Genomic DNA, 21,530 nt, shown 5'->3' on the forward strand with positions numbered 1-21,530 from the left:
GCTGAGCCTGTCACGGGGCTTGATCCCATGACCCTGAGATCATGACCTGAGCCAAAATCAAGAGTTGGATGCTCAAACAACTGAGCTACCCAGGCACCCCTAACTTGGGTTCATCTACAGAAAATAACTTTTCCTAGGGGCGCTTGGGTGACTCAGTCGTTAAGCATCTGATTTCAGCTCAGGTCATGATCCCAGGGTCCTGGGACTGAGCCCCACATCGGGCTCCCTGCTCCCCAGGAAGCCTGCTTCTCCCTTTCCAACTCCCCTCTGCTTGTGTTCTCTCTCTTGCTGTCTCTCTGTCAAAAAATAAAAAATATTAAAAAAAAAGAAAAGAACTTTTCCTCATCAATATTTGATTACCCTGAAGTTCAGATATGCAAAAGGCAGAAGAGATGCTTAAGTCTATTTTTTGGTTTTCAGAATTAAGAGCTAAAGACCTAGCAACCTCCAAAGGTGACCAATGGGTTTCTTATTTTTTTTGAAAAATATTTTCTTTGAAAGAGAGAGAGCATGTGCAAGTGGAGGGAAGGGCAGAGGGAGAGGGAGAGAACTCAAGCAGATTCTCTGCTGAGCGCAGAGCCCAATGCAGGGCTCGATCCCGCAACCCTGAGATCATGACCTGAGCCGAAAACCAAGAGTTGGTCGCTCAGTCAACTGAGCCACCCAGGAGCCCCTTTCTTATTTTTTTTTAACTTTATTTTATTATGTATGTTAGTCACCATGCATCATTAGTTTTTGATGTGGTGATCCACGATTCATTGTTTTCATATAACCCCTTTCTTATTTTTAATATCATTTTGAATTCATAGATTTTCACATATTTCTTATGTTTAAATCAGCTATAGATATTCTTTTCAATGTTTTAATTGCCCCATTTGGGGCCAGTAGTAGTCTCTATTTGACTCCCGTGTCCTTTTGGCAAGCCTTTTGTAGTCTTTGATAACTCTCTTGCTTTCTGGTGCAAGATGTCTTAGGTTCATTTTGCCCCACACCTGAATCAGCCATTTCTACAAGGAGCACAAGTTTCTTTTTAGAGATCATGTTACCCTAAGTGCCTTCCCATTTCTCTTAAAAGTCCAAAATACCTAATATGGTATAGTACTATGCTTCCTAACATTGGTATATCACAAATGGGTATGTCTGTAAATGGAAAATTGATCCCTTCAGAGCTCTGAGTTGATTGGTAGGGCCTACGTTGTTTGAAGAAGCTGGGTACAAGCAACTTCATCTACATTCCACAATGGTGCATACAACAGTTTCTATGACTGCAATGATGTGAGAACAGTTGGGAGCTGTAGGCATAGTAGATAAACATATATATTTGTCAGCTCAACAGACTTTTCTTTGGTAGAAACTCCTCTTCTCCATTCAGCTTTAAATCTGTGTAGTCTGTGTAATTAAGATGAGCCTGACAGGGTTCTTCCCCTCCTGTCTCTTCCACATACAGACGAATGCATTCCCAGAATGGAAGCATGATCCACGCCTGGGTTAGTAGAGGATTCCCCTCCCTGCCCATCTGGTCAGTTCACGAATGGGTATGCAAAGTTAAAGTTGGCTACTTGGAGCCGTTTCTGATACTTCTGCCTGAGCCATTTTTCTCTGGAATTGTGAGTTACAAAAAATGTTGCAAGCTTGGGGCTGCCAGTGCCCATCTCGCCACAGAATGGAGAGTACCTGAAAATACAGTCAAGCATGTAGAACTAAAAGAAAAAGAGAGTCCTGATGACATTCTTTGGGCTCCTAATTCTAACCATGCCTAGTTAGAATACTTCTTACCACTGGAGGAGACCTGCTGCCTGAGGTCTACAAGGCCTTGCATTGTCCCTCTATGGCCTCAACTAATGACTTTTTCTGTCACTGTACTCCAGCCACCTCAGACCTATTTGTAGTCCGGTGAAAGCCCCAATATCTTACCATCTCCAGGGCTTTGTACCTGCCATGCCTTTGGCCTGATATGCACTTGTCCCACTCTTCACCAGCCCAAACCATTCTCTCCACCAAGTCTTAGTTAATCATTACATTCTTAGGAAAGTCCCTAACTTTCCTGTTCAGGTGGGACCCCCCGTTAGTCACCCTCATAGCTCCCTATACTTCTCTCGCGTCACCCTTCCCTCAAGCATAATCATTTGTATAATCACTTCACTAATTAATGTAAGTCCCATGAGGGTAGGGGCTCTGTATTTTGTTCACTGCTTTATTCCCAATAATGACATGGTGATTGGTACATAGTAGGTACCCCTTGAATATGTATTGAAAGTATGAGTAAATAATTTTAAGGCTTAAGATACATATACATAATTTTATTAGAAAATGTACATTCACAATGTAAAATAAATTACAAATAAATTTGCAGTAGTCAAAAACAGTCCCGAAAATATCCTCTCAACAATAAGTTACTCTATTCTTGAGCAGATGCAGATAGTTTATACTCCCCCCGCCCCCACCAAAGATTACATACAGATCTATTTCACTTTATGCAAGATAACTGGAGGAGTTTAAATGTAGGCAAGCTTAGCAAGGTAACATGGAGATGCTTTGTGAAGTTATAAATCCCTTCAAATATAAAAAATCACTTTAGGTTTTCAGAAACTTTTCTTTTCTGAAATACAAACTATTTTCAGTTTTTTATATCTTAAGGTCTCCTATCATCTTTTTCAATTTATAGTCCACTTGTCCCACTCAAGACCTTAACTAGGAATTTTCTCCTCCAACTTTATCTCCCTGCCCTGTCCTTAACGCCATGTCATTTCCTTATCTTCTTTTGTGCCAAGATGTGTGGTGGTATAATCCCCCAGAAAAGAAAGCACTCTTAATAAGAAGTCATTTTTGCAAGGTTATAGTTTATCTGAATTTTACCTGACATTATAAACCTTGGGAAGTTGGGAAATTTTCTATGTCATATTCTTGCATGGAAACAGTTTACTTTGTTAAGGTAATAGCTCCAGTGAGTGGGCTTCAAATTACATTTTTTCAAATATTTCTTTCTGCTAATAGGAGTCACTGGTATACATAACTTAATTTACCTCTAAAATGTGCAATTAACTGGTCTTGCAACTTTCTGGGCTATTTCCCCCACTATAACAGATTTAGTTGTTTAGAGTGTGGAGTCTAAAGACAGACTGTTACTTAGACAAGTGTCTTGTCTGTACCTCTGTTCCTTTATCTGTAAAATGGGAATCATAACAGTACCTTTGCTTTATAAGACAGCTGTGAAAATTAAACTGTATGTTACACATTACCTGTAATATGGAAAGAATTCTATAAATGTTTGCTATTATTTTCATCATCACCATTATTGTTATTTCTATCACACACACTATCTAAACCAAGGGTGGAGTTTACTCTTTAGGATTAGAGTTACCTAAAAAATGTAACACTGAGGAAAGAGCTGCAGAATATCAGGGAAGAGACAGCCCCGGACTTGACCAAACAGCCAGAAACCTGGCTATAGCTCTGATAAGTCTCTGAAGCAGAGTCTGGCAATGGGAGGTGGAGATGAGTAAAAACAATCTCTAAAATTTAATCAGGATGATTTCTGTCAGATTAAGCTTTCTAGTAGTGCTAAAGAAGTTGGATATGAGAGTATGCAAATTTCAAAAACAAAAAAGCCAAATAGTCTGATTTAAAAATGGGCAGAGGTGGAGTGCCTGGCTGGCTCAGTCCATAGAGCATGCGATTCTTGATCTCAGGATTGTGAGTTCAAGTCCTACATTGAGTGTAGTGCTTACTTAAAAAAAAAAAAAAAGATTAAAAAAAATGGGCAGAGGATCTGAAAGGACATTTTTCCAAAGGACATATTTATGGCCAGCAGGTACATGAAAGGCTGTTCCACATCACTAATCCTCAGGGAAATGCAAATGAAAACCACAATGAGGTATCACCTAACACCAGTGACAATGGCTAGTATGAAGAAAACAAGAAATAACAAGTATGGGTGAGGATGTGGAGAAAAGGGAACCCTTGTGCACTGTTGGTAGAAATGTAAATTGGTGCAGCCACTGTGGAACACAGAATGGAGGTTCCTCAAAAAATTAGGAACTACCATATGATGTGGCAATCCCTCTTCTGGGTATATATCCAAAGGAGATGAAGGCAGGATTTCAGAGATATCTGCACTCCCATGTTCATTGAAGCATTATTCCCAAAAGACAAAATAGGGAAACAACCTAGATGTCCATCAATGGAGGAATGGATAAGGAAGGTGTGTGTATGTAGTGGAATATTATTTAGCCATGAGAAGGGAGATCCTTCCATTTGTGGCAACATAGATGGACCTTGAGGTCATTAATGCTAAGTTAAATAAGTCAGACAGAGAGGGACAAATACTATATGCTATCACTTATATGTGAGAATGGGATGGTGGCTGACAGGGGCTGGGGTGTGGATGAAACGGAGAGATGTCTGTCAGAGAACTTCATATTTTAAGATAAATAAGTTCTGTGGATTTACTGTACAGCATGGTGATCACAATTAATAATACTGTATTATATACTTAAAAGTTGCTAAGAGAGTAGATCTTAAATGTTCTCACCACAAAAAAGAAATGATAATTATGTGATAGGACAGAGGTTTAGCTAATGCTATGGTGGTAATCATTTTGCTATATATAAGTTCATCAAGTCAATGCATTGTACACCTTAAACTTACACAATGTTATATGTCAATTATATCCCAATAAAGCTGGAAAAACAAACAAAAGGTACAGGGAGAAGATATCCCTCTACAGGCCAAGGAGAGAGACCTCAGAAGAAACCAACCCTGCTGACAACCTTGATCTTAGACTTCTAGCCTCCAGAACTGTGAGAAATAAATTTTTGTTGTTCAAGCCAAAAAAACCAAACAAACAAACAAAAAACAAGAATACAGCAAACAGTATAAAGTGCAGATTATAGAGTTTACTTATTTACTTTGAGATTTTTTTTAAGATTTTTTATTTTATTTATTTATTTGACAGAGAGAGAGACACAGCGAGAGAGGGAACACAGGCAGGGGGAGTGGGAGAGGGAAAAGCAGGCTTCCCGCCAAGCAGGGAGCCTGGTGTGGGGCTCGATCCCAGCACCCTGGGATCATGACCTAAGCTAAAGGCAGACGCTTAATGACTGAGCCACACAGGTGCCCCTTACTTTGAGATTTGAAAATAAAACTTAGCATAGGAAACATCTGGAAAAATATTTAGAACTATTTTTGGATTTTTTTTGGTAATATTGATTATCCACATACATAATTCTATACTAGTTCTTACCAGCATTCAACATATGTAGAGGTAGAAATGTATACATAGAGAGTGTGATTTAGCCAACTTCAAGTAAACTCAGTAAACTGTTAAGAGTAAAGCAATTTTACCTCAAATATTTATTTATTAGCCTAACTAGGTTGGGGCTGTCATGGCCCATGCAAATTTAAAATTCTGCAGTTCTGAATAGCTACACAGACAGTTTGAAAACTGTTGTGTCTTCCCTGTCACTACCGAGAGATGGGAAAAGTAAATAATTAAAGTGATGATAGTTTTTCTCCAGAATTTAAGAGAATTGAAAAATGCCAATAATCTTAATAAACAGTTCGCTATTCAGTATATGTATATAGTAACACACTTGGCTTACATTTCTAAAGTGAGTTATTATTAGTACTTGAAAGAAAACCGTAATTAGTCCTATTAAAGGTAGTGTAATTCATCTTGATCTCTTAATCTTCTTTATTGCTCAAATATTAGCATTATTTGTCTTACCTATTAACTGAGGGGTTACTTAGTGAGATCCTGAACTAAAATAGGACAAAAGGTGTAGTATTAAAAATAATGACTTATAGAATGTCAGGTAGAATGGCAGGCCATGTAGATAGAAAATTTAAGAGTCATGATTTTTATTTCATAGGAAATTTGATAATAGAAACTGTATTTTTTAATAAATAAAAAGTAGGTATCTTCAAAGAGAGAGAGGTACTTCTATATTTAGGTAATTTCTATAATTTCATTTTTTTTGTCACAGGTAATTCATACAGAACTTTCCTTATGGTTTCATTGCATATTTTCTCATTATTTTAATGACACCTCTGCAGTCTAAGAGTACAACTTCATATTTATAAACCATTGTCCATTCACTCATGGGTTCATGCAACCCCAAAAGAGATGTTATAATAGAATATTTTTTGAAATAAGGAAATTATGAACCAGAATGTTTTTATATTAACTATTCACAATTACACATTCAATTCCCTGTATTATTCAATATATGTTCTTGTTATTCAAAATATACAATATTAGCAGCCTGACTTTTGGAAACTGACTCATGGCAATGACCTAGCAGAGCCTTGGAAGAGGAAGTCCCACACAACAAGTACTTTCCATCACAGGGTTAGTTATGTTACTCTTGAATCCTTCCATGCCTTACAGAAAAAGCAATAAGTCTTTTGTAAACCACAACCAGGAGCAGGATGGTAAGTACCACTATTCCACACACAAGGCTGAATGCCCATCGTGGGCCCAACGAAGTGTACAGTTGGCTGATGAACACGGGTCCAAGAATCCGTGCTGCACTTCCAGAAGCTGTTAACCAGCCCATGTACACACCCTATGGCAGGGAGGGGAGAGGAGAAGCAGACTGATATTCAGGTTTAGTTATTTTAAAAAATAAGGATGATACAAATAATAATAAGGACGATACTACTATTACCAAACTATGATAAACTCACAAGAATCACTTTCTCCATCTTTTGTTTTTAAATTAAATATAAAATGCTTCTATATAAATACAGCAAATAATGAACAGTAAACTTATTTGATTTGTCACTTTAAGAAAAATATAGTACTATAAAGGGACAAACAGTATCTGTTGAAGCCCTGGAAACAATATAATTTATTAGTTACCTTTTACAGCTAACATTTATTTTGTACTTACACTGTGCTAGGTACTCTACATATATTGTTTCCAACATTCACAAATTTCTACAATTGGCATTATCCCCATTTAACAAATGTGGAAGCTGAAGCTCAGAAAATTCAAGTAACTTGTCCAAACTATTTGAAGGCATGGTTGGCTGACTCCACTGTACCACTTTCCACTATACCACAATGTTACTCTTCCAATAATCTACCCAAGAATGTACAGTGCAGCAATACTTTCAATATCCTCAAATTGAAAACAACCTATGGTAGATTAAGTAAATAAATTATGGTATATTTAATGAATGGAATGCTAATCAGTTGCTTAAAAGAATAAGGTCTTACATGGAGTAAGATCTTATAATGAGAACATCTATATGCACTGACATGGAAAGAAGGCTATGGCTATTGTAAAAAAATTCAAGACGGAAAAAAATTTATGTACATGAGATCTTTTTCTAAAAAGGCATGTGTGCATATACTTGAGTAGGTATTGAAAAATGCAAATGAAGTGAACAGGAGTAACTAGTGTGTTGAGGCTAAAGGGAGCCTTCATTTTCTGCTATACACACTTCAAACCATTTGAATTTTGTTACAACTATCATACGTTGCTTTTGTAATTTGCTTTTATTCTTGATTTTGAAAATTTGAAAATACAATTTTATATGTTAAAAAACTCAGAAATGTTTTACCTACTATTATAGTTTAAAAACATAGTATTAAAAATTTTCTTTTCTCTTTGCCTTATTTCAGTAGAAACACTAATTTCTGCCCTGAAAATATAAAACTATCAGTGTAATTTTTAAGGAAGAAATTAATATTTTCACTTTGTGACCATTTAAACAATTTCTACTAAAAAGACGAGTCAGAAATAAAATTTGGGGGACACCTGGGTGGCTCAGTCAGTTAAGTGTCCAACTCTTGGTTTTGGCTCAGATCATGATCTCTGGGTTGTTGTTTTTTTTTTTTTTTTAAAGATTTTATTTATTTATTTGACAGAGAGAGACAGCGAGAGCAGCAACACAAGGAGGGGGAGTGGGAGAGGGAGAAGCAGGCTTCCCGCTGAGCAGGGAGCCCGATGTGGGACTCGATCCCAGGACCCTGGGATCATGACCAAAGCCGAAGGCAGACAATGACTGAGCCACCCAGGCGCCCTGTGGGTTGTGAGATTGAACTCTGTGCCAGGCTCCATGCTCAGCACAGAGTCAGCCTGAGATTCTCTCCCTCCCCTTCCACCCCTCCCCTCACTCTGGTGCTCTCTCTCTCTCTCTAAAATAAAATAAATAAAATCATAAAAAAAGGGCTGAATATGATAAAAATCTACCAAGTCAGCTTGTATAAAAACAGAGAATGGTAGCAAAAAATGTGAGTGCTTACAACTATATTTCATATAATTGCAATAGCAATATCAGGGTAATTAACTCACCTGAGGTTTTGGTCCTATAATTTTTGAATATAATGTATAGGACATAACATTACAGGACGGATAGCCTATTCCAATTAGCACAGCTGATGTGAGGAACTGGGCCAGACAGATCACGGGGGTGTGGAAGCACCAGGCTTGTTCAATTGGGCAACCAGTTGGTCCTTCACTGTGATCTTCTCTTGGAGATTTCCAAAGAGTAATAATAATTTCCCCAAATGTGGTATTAGGAATTGAATTATTATGTAAATCTGTTGAAACAAAATTAGTACAGTGCATTACTTTCTCATTTTAGATGAATAACAGGGGCTAACGTTATAGAATTGTGTATGGCTATACCTTCCCACTGTATTTTGGGAAACTGATTTCCCCAAGGTAACAAGATAAAGAAGCCAACCCATACAACGATGAATCCTCCCAGTAGAATAGCACGCTCGCCAATCCTGTTAAAGAACAGAAACTCTGTAATTTAAAAATAAAACAGTATTACAGTTTCATTACTTCTATATTTTAAAAATTATGATATAATATCTTGATCCTTTTAGTCATATACCAACTAATATGAATGTTAGACATAATTTTCCACTAAAAAGAACCAACTGATTTCAGATCTAGAACAGAAAATGTATAAGATGAGCCTGGAGGGGTGCCTGGGTGGCTCAGTCAGTTAAGCGTCTGCCTTCAGATCAGGTCCAGGATCTCAGGGTTCTGGAATCAAGCCCCAAGATGGGCTCCCAGCTCTACAGGGAATCTGCTTCTCCCTCTGCCCCTTCCCTGCTCCTGCTCTCTCTCTCTCAAATAAATAAATAAATCTTAAAAAAAAAAAAAAAAAGATGAGTCTGGATATTTTTTCATACCAGAGAGTATAGATGCTAGCAGTGACTACTAGCTAGTGCTAGTAGTCAAAAATTCTAGGACCAAAACCTCACAGTCACTGCTAGCATCAAGAGTATAGATGCTAGCAGTGACTACTACTAGTACTAGGTACTCCTAGTACCTAGATAAAGGTACTCTGAATGAATTTGAAGATGCTGGCCAAAAACACAACAGTGTGAACACCAAAAATAATAGTAATGACAATGGTTTAAAACACATAAAAATGTTATAATCTATGAATTCATATTATATTAAAATGAAGTACTCTTGGGGCACCTGGGTGGCTCAGTCGTTAAGCGTTTGCCTTTGGCTCAGGTCATGATCCCAGGGTCCTGGGATCGAGCCCCGCATTGGGCTCCCTGCTCAGCGGGAAGCCTGCTTCTCCCTCTCCCACTGCCCGTTTGTGTTCCCTCTCTTGCTGTGTCTCTGTCAAATAAATAAATAAAATCTTAAAAAAAATGCTCTAAAAAATAAAATAAAATAAAATACTCTTGGTTACTTTCAAGGGATGTTAGGAAGCCAACTCATTATTTAAAAAATCAGTTAATAAATGGAAATAGTCATCTTGTCTTTCTTATATAAACTGTACCTCAAGATAACCAAATAATTGGTGATGAGAAGGTTCTCTTTAAAGAAAATATTCCAAAAAGTTAAATAAAGACATGATAGAATTAAAAACCAGCACTGTGCAATAATCTATTAATAAATTATTGAATCTAGGAATGCTCAATAGTCACTAACAGTATAAAAAGAGATAAACAAAATGTAGTATTTCTCATGATGTAAGCACATAATACCACCTATAAAGTATATTCTTGCCAAAAATTGAACTCAAATTTCATCAAGCTTCTAGATCTAAGGACCAATTTTTGAGAAATATAGTAAACACAGGAAAATGTTAAAAAAACAAAAAACACCACAGGGATTCAATCAGCGAGATCCAAAATGTGAGAAACTATTAAAGCATACATCCTGGTTTCTTCAACTTGGAAGGGAAAAAAAGAGAGAAAGATGGAAAATGTATAGATTAAGAGACTTAAGAAACTTAAGAGCCTGATCAAGTAAGTTGTGAAACAAAACAAATTTTAAAAATATTGCAACAGTAGAGAAAATCTGAATACTGCCTGGATATTTATAAATCACTTAATTTTTAAATTTATTTTTGTTATTTACTTTTTAAAGATTTATTTTTTTATTTGAGAGAGAGAGAGAAAGAGACCGCACATGTGCATGCACTGGGGGGAGGGGCAGAGGAAGAGAAACTCAAGCAGGCTCCCTACTGAGCCTGCAGCTGAGGCAGGGCTCTATTTCACAACTCTGAGATCATGACCTGAGCCGAAATCAAGAGTCAGTTGCTTAACCGACCAAGCCACCCAGGCACCCCCACGGTTAATTTTTTTAGACATGAGAACGGTAACTTTTAGAGATACATACTGAAATATTATGGAAGACATGAAATGATATCTGGTATTGGCCTCAAAATAATCCAGGTATAGGGGATAGGAGTGTGGAGTAGGTAGAGGTATAGATGAATCACAATTATCCAAGGATTGGTAATTGCTGGAGTTGGGTAATGGATATTAGAAATTGAGTATGTGATGCTCTCTATTCCCTTGTATATGTTTGAAATTTTCCATAATAAAAGGTGAAATATACAAACAAGACCAAAGACTTCCTACAACAAAAGAAAAAAACCCAAACACTTCACATCACCCTCAGAATACCTATAAGGTCTCACATCTTTCTGACCAGATGTTCTCCCATTTGCCATTTCTTTCCTTCTGCTCTGGCCAAACTTGCCTTCCTGCTTCTTTCTAACACTGCCACTCTCTCCCAACCCTGCCCTTGCTACTCTTTATTCTCTTCCTTTCTCTGTTTTTCTTCATAGTACTTACACTACCTTACTTCATATATTTGTTTATTGGTTTTCCCACCCAATAGAATACAAGCTCTGTGAAGGTATGGAATTGGACAATCTGTAAGAATGCCTATCAGCAGGACTGCTCTACTCTATGATGCATTTATTATTATTTAATTTTTAATATAAATCTATGTTTATGTTTGTATCTATATCTTGGCTCCTGTATTTGGCTCCATAAGCATAGGAATCTTTCTTCATAGTATCTCCCATTGCACCTAACCCTACACACTGACTCATGATTTGTTAATTGGTTTTAGAACTTTACAAAGTTTTCTAAAGTATTATTTTTTTCAACAGATTTCTTTTTTTTTTTAAAGATTTTATTTATTTATTCATGAGAGACAGAGGGAGAGAGGGGGGGGAGAGAGAGAAAGAAAGAGAAGCAGAGGGAGAAGCAGGCTCCCAAGGAGCAGGGAGCCCGATGAGGGACTTGATCCCAGGACCCTGGGATCATGACCTGAGCCGAAGGCAGACGCTTAACCATCTGAGCCACCCCAGGCACCCTAAAGTATTATTTTTTTAAAGATTTTTAAAATTTATTTATTTGAGAGAGAGAGCATGAGCAGGGGGCAGGAGAGGGAGAAGCAGTCTCCATCCCAGGACCCCAGGATCATGACCTGAGGAGAAGGCAGATGCTTAACCGACTGAGCCAGCCCAGGTGTCCCTAAAGTTCTTAAGTATTATTAAAGCATTTTAGGAATAATTAAATTGTTAGAATTGTCTAAACTCATCAACTAAAGTCCCATCTCAGACTATATGAATGAACTTAATTTTATACAAGCGCTTTCCCCAAAGTATGTTCATTACAGTGTAGTTTTACAAAATGCTTCTTTAAAACAATGTTCTTGGGGAGCCCAGGTGGCTCAGTTGGTTAAGTGTCTGCCTTCGGCTCAGGTTGAGATCCTGGGATCCTGGGATCATCCCAGTAGCAGGCTCCCTACTCATCAGGGGGTCTGCTTCTCCCCCTCCCTGTGCTCCTGCTCTCTCTCTCTCACAAATAAATAAAATCTTTTAAAAAATTAAAAAAAAAGAAAACAATGTTCTGTGGTCAAAGTTAAAGTTACAAGTAACTTTGAGAAATGCTACATAATGTCTTTGTCATTATGGTGATATTATATATATGTCCTGAAGATTTGGAAGTTTTAGAGTAAAGAAGTTTGGTAATTTTAACCAGAATTTTCCAGACTTAACCATTAATTCTTTTCTGTTGCACAACATATATTACCATACAGCAGAATAAAGTTTTATAAAATACACTTTTAGAAATACTTAGTAAAACCCATAATATACAAAAGATATGTTAGAAGAAATTAATTCTTGTGCTCTCTCTCTCTCAAATAAATAAATGAAAATCTTAAAAAAAAAAAATGGGGCACCTGGGTGGCTCAGCCTGTTAAGCGTCTGCCTTCAGCTCAGGTCATGATCCCAGGGTCCTGGGATTGGGCTCCGCATGGGGCTCCCTGCTCAGTGGGGAGTCTGCCTCTCTCTCTGCCCTTCACTCTGCTTGTGCTCTCTCTCGCTCACTCTCTCTCTCTCAAATAAATAAATATCTTTAAAATAAAAAAAAGAAGAAATTAATTCACTTTGTAAATATCTTGCTTTACCGAAGAATGTAACGTATGGTATAGAAATATCATGCTCCCTTAATAAACTTTAAATCTGTTTGCAAACATTCAAGGACTAAAAGTAATACATAATTAGAGAAAAACTTTAAGTTATTTTACTAACACACTTGTGTATGTTGTTAGCTCTGTTTCATGTTTCACTTTAAAAAAAAGACTTTTTTAAAAGTCTACTTTAAAATGCACTGAAACAAAACCAAAGACACATAACTTACTTCTTGGAAAGTAATTTAATCCCCATGAAAATAATAACCGCCTCAACTCCAAGAGCAGCAAGTATTATTCCATCATATAATACAGCTTGTTCTCTAGTCCAGGCATACATATCCATTGTTAATGGAGTAACGATTCTAAGAAAAACAAAAAAATTATTCTTATTTTATTTAAATCATAGTCATTATAAATATGAAATAGAAGCTTTAATAACGATATTGATACATTCAAGAATTTGCATCCCTTTTAGCAAGGACACCAGCTCTACATAAAAAAAAATTAACACATTTTAAGCACATTTTGTTGTCACACGCACAAGCTACTAAGTTTGACTGTATTTTTATTTACTAATATTTATTTTTAATTATATAATATATCCACATTGCAAAAAGTCTGAAGGACAGGAAAAGAAACAAACCAACTGTAATTCTTACCATTCTAACTAACTAGTCATGGTTAAACTGGTTTAAATTAGTTTCTTTTTAATTTCATTGAAATAAGTAATAACATAATAGTAATAATGTTACTATTATTAAGTGATGAGAAACTTGTTGGATTTTGTTTCTTCCTCAGTCTCTTTCATCCCTATTTCTGAATATATTTCTTTCCCTACTTTTTTTTTTTTAAGATTTTATTTATTTAAGAGAGAGGAGAGAGTGAGAGAGAAGGAGCAGGGGGAGGGGCAGAGGGAGAGGAAGAAGCAGACTCCTCTCTTAGCAGGGAGCCTGACATGGGGCTTGATCCCCAGACTCCAGGATCATGACCTGAGCCGAAGGCAGACGCTTAACTGACTGAGCCACCCAGGTGCCCCTCTTTCCCTACCTCTGAATGTTGTTCTTCTTTTATATGACTGTCTCCTTCCTTGCCAAGCTTCTTTTCCTGCTATCTCCTCTATTAACTGGTTACAAAATGGAATTGAAATACATTTAAAATATTCATTTTTTTTAAAGATTTTATTTATTTGACCGAGGAAGACACAGAGAGAGAGGGAACACAAGCAGAGGGAGTGGGAGAGGGAGAAGCAGGCCTCCCGCTGAGCAGGGAGCCCAATGCAGGGCCTGATCCCAGGACCCTGGGACCATGACCGGAGCCGAAGGCAGACACTTAACAACTGAGCCACCTAGGCATCCCTAAGATATTCATTCTTAAAAAAAAAAAAAAAAAAAGAACATCACCATTTTTAATTTTAAAATCAGAGGAACTGATGAGGAAAATGGTTTGGTAGTTTCTCAATAAGTTAAACATAGAATTCCATATCATTCAGCAAATCCACCTCTGGGTATATAACCAAAAGAACTGAAAGCAGGGACTCAAACAGATACCTGTATACCAATGTTCATCATAGCAACATAGCATTATTCACAAGTGCCAAAAGTAACCCAAATGTCCACTGATAGATGAATGGATAAATGAAACTGGTATATACACACAATGGAATATTATTTAGCCATAAAGGTATGAAATTCAGATACATGCTATAACATGGATGAACCTTAAAAACATCTTGCTAAGTGAAAATAAGCAAGACACAAAAGGACAAAAGGAAATTTGTTCTATGATTCCATTTATTTGTGGTACCTAGATTGGGCAAACTCATAGAGAAAGTATAATAAAGGCTATACCAGGGGCTAGGTGAGGGGAATGGGGACTTACTGTTTAATGGGTGTAGAACTTCTGTTTAGAATGATGAAAAGATTCTGGAAATGGATAGGGGTTATGGTTGTACAACATATGTGAATATACTTAATGCCACTGAACTGTACAATTAAAAATAATTAAAATGGTACATTTTATGTTACATATATTTTACCACAGTTTTTAAAAATGCCCCTAAATCAGACGAACTGAAACTTTCACATACCTCAATAATTTTAAAAATAAAAAAGTCAAGCAAATCTACATGTACTGGCATAAAAATGTTACAATTATTGACAAAGGAATAAACCAAATTTTCAAATGATGTCCATATTCTATGTTGATTTAATATACACACTACACACACACACACACACACACACACACACACACACACACCCCACTACTTGCAGTTGTATAAAAAAAAAATTTGAAAAATCAATACTGAAGTATTAGCAGTGGTTACTTCCAGGGAAAGAAAAGGATGTGGAGATATAGTTGTAGTCTTTAGAATATTTATACCAAGAATGTACTATTTTTATAATATAATGGAAAGGCATTTTAAAAATAAAAAAGCCGTATGATAGCTAAAGGTCAACACAACCTATACAAGGCAGAGATTTCATAATATGCTAGTTTTTTTCAGGATCAGAGCTTAAATAGAGTTAACATTGCCAGGCTGAACCCCATACACGTAAATAGAGAGTTATAGAGCTTAAAGTTAATTTAAATCATGGCACTAAAGTTTTAGAACTATATTAAATATATATATATAACACTCAGAAAAAGAAAAGAAAGACTAGGGAAACAGATTCCTTTAAAAGGAAGTAAGATAGGGCGCCTGGGTGGCTCAGTTGGTTAAGCGACTGCCTTCGGCTCAGGTCATGATCCTGGAGTCCCTGGATCGAGTCCCGCATCGGGCTCCCTGCTTGACAGGGAGTCTGCTTCTCCCTTGACCCTCCCCCCTCTCATGTGCTCTCTCTCTCGTTCTCTCTCTCTCTCTCAAATAAATAAATAAAATCTTTAAAAAAAAATAAGTAAGATAAAGTAGTAAGATTACAGAGAATTAACTATATTCAGGTTAAAAGCATAAAATTTATATATACTTTTTATATCATGTCAAAAAATGTGCCTTACATAAAGTTTTTGAGAACATCGATATAACTGATTAATGTTACATTAAGAAATACAGGTTATTTACATAATATGATTTGATGAAGACAATAAAACTTACGTTTCAAAAAGGGCAAAGATAAATAGAACCACAAAAAACAGAATATTGGTGGCCACAACAGCAACTTGATCAATATTTCCTTGGGGAACCTGAACTTCATCTGTACTTGCTATAATAAACAAGAGAAAAATTATATTACTTAAACATCTAATTTTTCTTATGACACTAAAATAATGTAGAAATTATATGTAGCAAATTCTAAGAGTAAACATTTGAAATCACTTTTAGGCTCAAAGCAGTTTAAAAATAATGATTTATATGACAGAAATAATTTTTAATTTTTATTTTTTTGAAGATTTTTATTAATTTATTTGAGAGAGAGCACAAACAGGAGGAGCTGCAGAGGGAGAAGCCAACTCCCTGCTGAGCAGGGAGCCCGACGTGGGGCTTGACCCATGACCCCGGGATCATGACCTGAGCCGAAGGCAGACGCTTAACTGACTGAGCCACCCAGGCGCCCGAACAGAAATAATTTTTAAATGGCATTTAAAAATAAAGTGAATTTTCTCCCCAGGAGCTATACTTTAATTCTGTTATCCCTCTCCCTCTGCCTCTCTCCCTGCTCGTGCACTCTCTCTCTTTCACTCTGAATAAATGAATAAAATCTTTAAAAAAAATAAATTTCCATTGCAAGTTTTTTTCCCTATTTCACCTAAATCTTAAATTTACGAGGATTTCAATGAAGACCTCAAATAGTTTATTAAATCAGTTAGTTCTGTGATTCACTTCAATGGATATATATTTTGATTTTCAATGCTATGTGAAATTAGTATTAGTAAATATCCTTGTTATTACCACAATTTTTTAAAGTCCTTATGTTATTTATATATTTATATTATAAAGAAATATATTTTGCAAATATCCACCAAGTTTTGATGGTGGTTTTATAAATTAGGAGGGCAAAGTGAGTGTACTGACTTATCTTGAACTATGTAGTTAAGCCGCACACTCAATATTAGCTATTCCTGATATAACTGAGAAGAGTGAAGCCATATAATCTACTTATATACATTTGTCATGCTATTTTATAATTTACCCACTTATTCAGAGTAAACCAGGCAAGTAATTTAAGAACGTGTTCATTTTATGCTGTCTTTAAGCATATGCATAGCAGTGGCGGGGGGGGGGGGCGGCTACTTCCCTTGGATACAGTAAGTTTCGGACACATTTTATTTAAATATTTACTGAAATTTAAAAAGGACTTTTGTTTTGGAAATCATTTTGAAGTACTGAGAATTCTTGAGAAAGAAAATAAATCTGGTCTTTCTAAACTCTCATTTGTGCTTTAGGGCAGTGCTGTGCAACAGAACTCTGACATGATGGAAATGTCCTTTCCCTGTGTTGTCTAATACAGTTAGCCACTAGCCACATGCACCCATAATTAAACACTTGAAATGTTGCTAGTGTGCCTGAGGAATTTCTTAAATGTAATTTAATTTAAATTTAAATAGCCAAATGTGGCTGGTGGCTACCATATTGGACAGTGTGGTTCATAGACCAGCAGCATCAGCTCCTGTGACAGCTTATTAAAATTGTAGATTCTCAGAATATCACTAGGTTTGCTAGATTTAGTAAATAAAAATACAGGATACCCAGTTAAGCTTGAATTTGTGATAAACAATAACTTTAAGTATTTTCTCTGCAATATTTGAAATTTAAGTATAAGAGGGGCGCCTGGGTGGCTCAGTCGTTAAGCGTCTGCCTTCAGCTCAGGTCATGATCCTGGGGTTCTGGGATCGAGCCCCACGTCGGGCTCCCCACTCAGCGGGAAGCCTGCTTCTCCCTCTCCCACTCCCCCTTCTTGTGCTCCCTCTCTCGCTGTGTCTCTGTCAAATAAATAAAAAATAAAATCTTTAAAAAAAATTAAGTGTAAGAATGTTCCATGAAATATTTGAGGCATATTTATACTAAAAGATTATTTGTAAAAATAATAAATAGTAAATAAAATAAAAGATTTGTTGCTTATCTGAAATCTAAATTTAACTGGCTGGGACATATTTACACTAAAAAATTATTCAAATTCAACTGGGCATCCCGTGTTTTATCTGGCAACCCTAATTAGACCTCTCCCCAGGACCACTGATTCAGAACTGGCATTTTAACAAGGTTTCCAGGTGCTTTCGAAGCATGTTAAAGTCAGTGAAGCACTGATCCACACTGTTATCCCCTTCTAACTTCTCAAAGATTTCCCTTTGGTGTATCTTCCTTTTCTCAGCACCTTATACTCACTCTCTTCAAATTGTTCATTCCTTTTACCTGATAGGTCCTTCAAGTTAGCGCCCTATTTTTCACGTTTTAAGCAAAGTGGCTTATACCCCCCGCTGGCACTTCCTCACCATTCTTTCTTTCCTTTCCTTTTTTATTTTGAAAACTTTCAGATATATTTTTAGCCCCTATATTCCCACACTTAAGTCATCTACCCCTTCCTTTCCTTTTTTCTCTCACTCTCTCTTTGTTGCTGTAGTGTTTTTCACTGGCTTATTCTGAAATTTCTATCTCTAGCTTTGATCTTGGCTGCCAAAATTACAAATGCCTCCAGCATTTTTTGAGTTTTTCTAGTGTAGCACTATATTTAGCTTGATCCAAACTGAAATCATTTTCTCTGTTCAGCCAATGTCCCTTCCTAAATTCTTGTTCTCTCCCATTCTTTCATTTATCTAGACTCAAAACCTGACAGACATCTTCAACAACTCCCTCTATTCCTTAATATGCCCTATTCAATCTGTCAAGAATCTTGATTTTTTTTTTTCCTCCAAAAACTCACATCTATCCCTTCTCCATTCTTAGCTGCTGCCCTAGTTCAGGCCTTCACACATCTGGATTAATCTCACATGGACTCTATTGTTACACTTCTCCTTCTTTCAAAAACTTACTAATGCTCCTCACCACTCTGCTCTCCACCCTACTACTTTTAACTTTACCTTCCACTAGTTTTGTTGTGAAAATTAAATAAAATGGCTATAAAAGTGCTTGGTAAAATAACACTATGTCTTTTTCACAATTTTACAAACTCATTAAAGGCAAGAACTGAGTTGCAATCTTCTGCACAGAGGGGGACACTCCACAAGGAGGAAATAATTAGTACTTAAATAGTGGTTTATTTAGTAAAATATACCTATTGACCAGATTGGGTACCTACTTCTGAGTCAGAGAAAGATCTAAAGGATGAAAATGTATGTTTGTAGAGTATACCAAAAGAATAAAAATACACAAGAGAAACCTATTCCCATGATTAAGGGAGTAAAGAAATGCTTGAGACAGAAAGACACATTTGGTAGGAAAGTTACTGAAATCATTCCAAAGAACTGGAGGGTTTTAGGATATTGGCTCTTTACAAACAAGATGAAGTGATTTTTTAGCAATGGTTTTAGCCTTGCCAATCATGAGCACCAAATAACTGATCTGGGCATGCCTTTTTAATTTTTTTTTTTAATTTTTAAAAATTAAAAAAAATTTTTTTTAAGATTTTATTTACTTATTTGAGAGGGAGAAAAAGAGATTGAGAGAACGAGTGGGAGGAGCGGCAGATGGAGAAGCAGACTCCCCTTGGAGCAGGGATCCCTACTCAGGACTCGATCCCAGGACCTTGGGATCATGACCCAAACCGAAGGCAGACGCTTACCCGACTGGGCCACCCAGGAGATCCTGGGCATGCCTTTTTAAAAAATAATCAATTTAGGAGCGCCTGGGTGGCTCAGCCAGTTGAGCGTCTGCCTTCAGCTCAGGTCATGATCCCAAGGTCCTGGGGTCAAGCCCCACATTGGGCTCCCTCCTCAGGGGGAGCCTGCTTCTCCCTCTCCCTCTGCTGCTCCCCCTGCTTCTGCTCTCTCTCTCTCAAATAAATAAAATCTTAAAAAATTATAATCAATTTAGATAACTTTCAATTTTGAAGATCCTCCCCAGTCACCCACTGTACTGTCCTCAGAAGTAAAATCAAGTAAATATCAGACAGAATCATCAGAAACACTTTAATAATGTTCTAGTAATTTAGTCAAACAGGTTAAATAGTACCTTCTTCAAAATTAACATTTTTACACTGTCGTCCTGAGTCATCCACACGATGTTCTCTTAAATAGAAAAACATAAGTATTGTATCCATGAAAAACTTAGTATAATAGATAAATGACTTAAATTTATTACTAGCCTTCTATTTTTGCACATTCTGATATGGTTTCTTTTACTGACTTTTGAGTAATGAAATTATTACCAGTGAGATATAACCAACAAAATTTAAAAGATAAAAATTACAATTCTTATATTATCCTATAAAATGAAAAATAATATTCAATTCATTCAAAAGCACACATGATCTACCTTAATAAATATTTGACATTTTCCAGTGATTTTAAACATTTGTTGTAAATGTTTTTGGGCCTTTGGATAAAGTACTCTAAAGAAATATAAAGTAATAAAACTTTTGTAGTTTTATAAAATTTCTTCTAATAAATAAAAGATATGAGAGATATAAGTAACTTTTGTATTTAAGATTGATACCAGTCATTAATCTACTTAAAATGTTGCTTTCATGCTGTTCCCCTACTTAGAAACCTATAGTTAGTAAATCAAGATCAAACCTTGAGTCTTCAAAGACTTTATTCTCATTTATTGGATTATCCATTATTTCAGTTATGAGTATTATATTCATTAGCTGATCAAAAAAACATGAACACAACTATAGACATCAAAAGCCAAATAAGGCCTTTATAGGAATAATTATCTTCCAATAATGATAATGCTTATTTAATTTCACAATCTACAAAGGTAGTTTCATCATTTCTATCTAATTACCTTAAGAGAATAAGGATCAGAATAATATTTAAAACTCCCAGGAACGCGCCAAGTAAAACTGGTGCTGTGTACATGTTTATCTGTAGTTTAATGGTATCCCATGTCACACCTTTTTCTCCAATGAGAGCAAAACAAGTCTGGAAAACTTAATGAAATAAAATGTATACAGATGAATTATTAAGTGGGAGGCACAAGCTAAAAAAATGTGAAAGACATTTACCATGAGATTGGAAGCAACATTATGGAATCATCCATTTACATCATGCATCTCAATAGAGGCAAGAAAGTTAGTTCAAGGGAAGGGGGCAAAATGTTACTTTTTCTGTATAAAGCATAGATATTCATACAGTACATAAAAGAAACACAACTGACCTGTGGTATTAGGAAAAAATGTCTAAAAAGGCTCCTTAGGGGGACAGTAATGAGAAAAGTTTGAGAAACACTGATGTATATATACTCACAAAGTATTATATCTAAAGTTACTTGTCAGTATCTTCCTTTTTAAAAAATATCTCCACAGGAAATCTAAATTATCCAGTTTCTTCTATAAATAAATCATGATTTAATTTAAGAAACAGAATGTCACATTTTAAGTCAATATTTCAAATTATCACTGTGTATATGGTATTTAAATTATATGTTTTTTTAAAATTTGGATCTATGGCAAAAATCAGATTCGAAGAGTACTGGTTTGCTTTCCTGATGTAGATTCTATATCTGGCTCTTCCAATAATTTACATGTAACCTTAAGGTAAGGATGAAGTAAGACACTATAAAACACTTAGAACAGTCTCTGGCACATAGTAAGCATTCAAAAAATGCTAGTGCTGTTAATGTGGCTACTACAGGAAAGGTCATCTAATCTTTTTCAGGCCTATATTTATGCATCTATATATAATATAAAATATTTAAATGAGCTAATCTTTAAAATACTTTTTTTT

General features: G+C 36.0%; 1 protein-coding gene across 2 annotated transcripts in view; it reads right to left on the reverse strand.

Annotated features, from left to right (window-relative positions):
- Positions 1-5,874: 5,874 nt before the first annotated feature.
- The window catches only part of MFSD8 (major facilitator superfamily domain containing 8), a 37,470-nt gene continuing 21,814 nt past the window's right edge, over positions 5,875-21,530 (reverse strand). For both annotated transcript variants that reach the window (XM_025874312.2, XM_073892244.1), the window contains 7 exons: positions 20,590-20,734; positions 19,813-19,868; positions 15,802-15,910; positions 12,935-13,069; positions 8,640-8,743; positions 8,304-8,551; positions 5,875-6,566 (listed from right to left, as the gene is read on the reverse strand). In XM_025874312.2, the coding sequence (XP_025730097.1) occupies positions 6,360-6,566; positions 8,304-8,551; positions 8,640-8,743; positions 12,935-13,069; positions 15,802-15,910; positions 19,813-19,868; positions 20,590-20,734 (1,004 nt within the window). In that variant the 3' untranslated portion in view covers positions 5,875-6,359. The remainder of the gene's footprint in view (positions 6,567-8,303; positions 8,552-8,639; positions 8,744-12,934; positions 13,070-15,801; positions 15,911-19,812; positions 19,869-20,589; positions 20,735-21,530) is intronic.

The sequence above is a fragment of the Callorhinus ursinus genome, unplaced genomic scaffold (genome assembly GCF_003265705.2).
Source record: "Callorhinus ursinus isolate GAN/ISIS: 27379988/994484 unplaced genomic scaffold, GSC_fseal_2.0 scaffold4, whole genome shotgun sequence".
NCBI classification, from domain to species: Eukaryota; Metazoa; Chordata; class Mammalia; order Carnivora; family Otariidae; genus Callorhinus; species Callorhinus ursinus.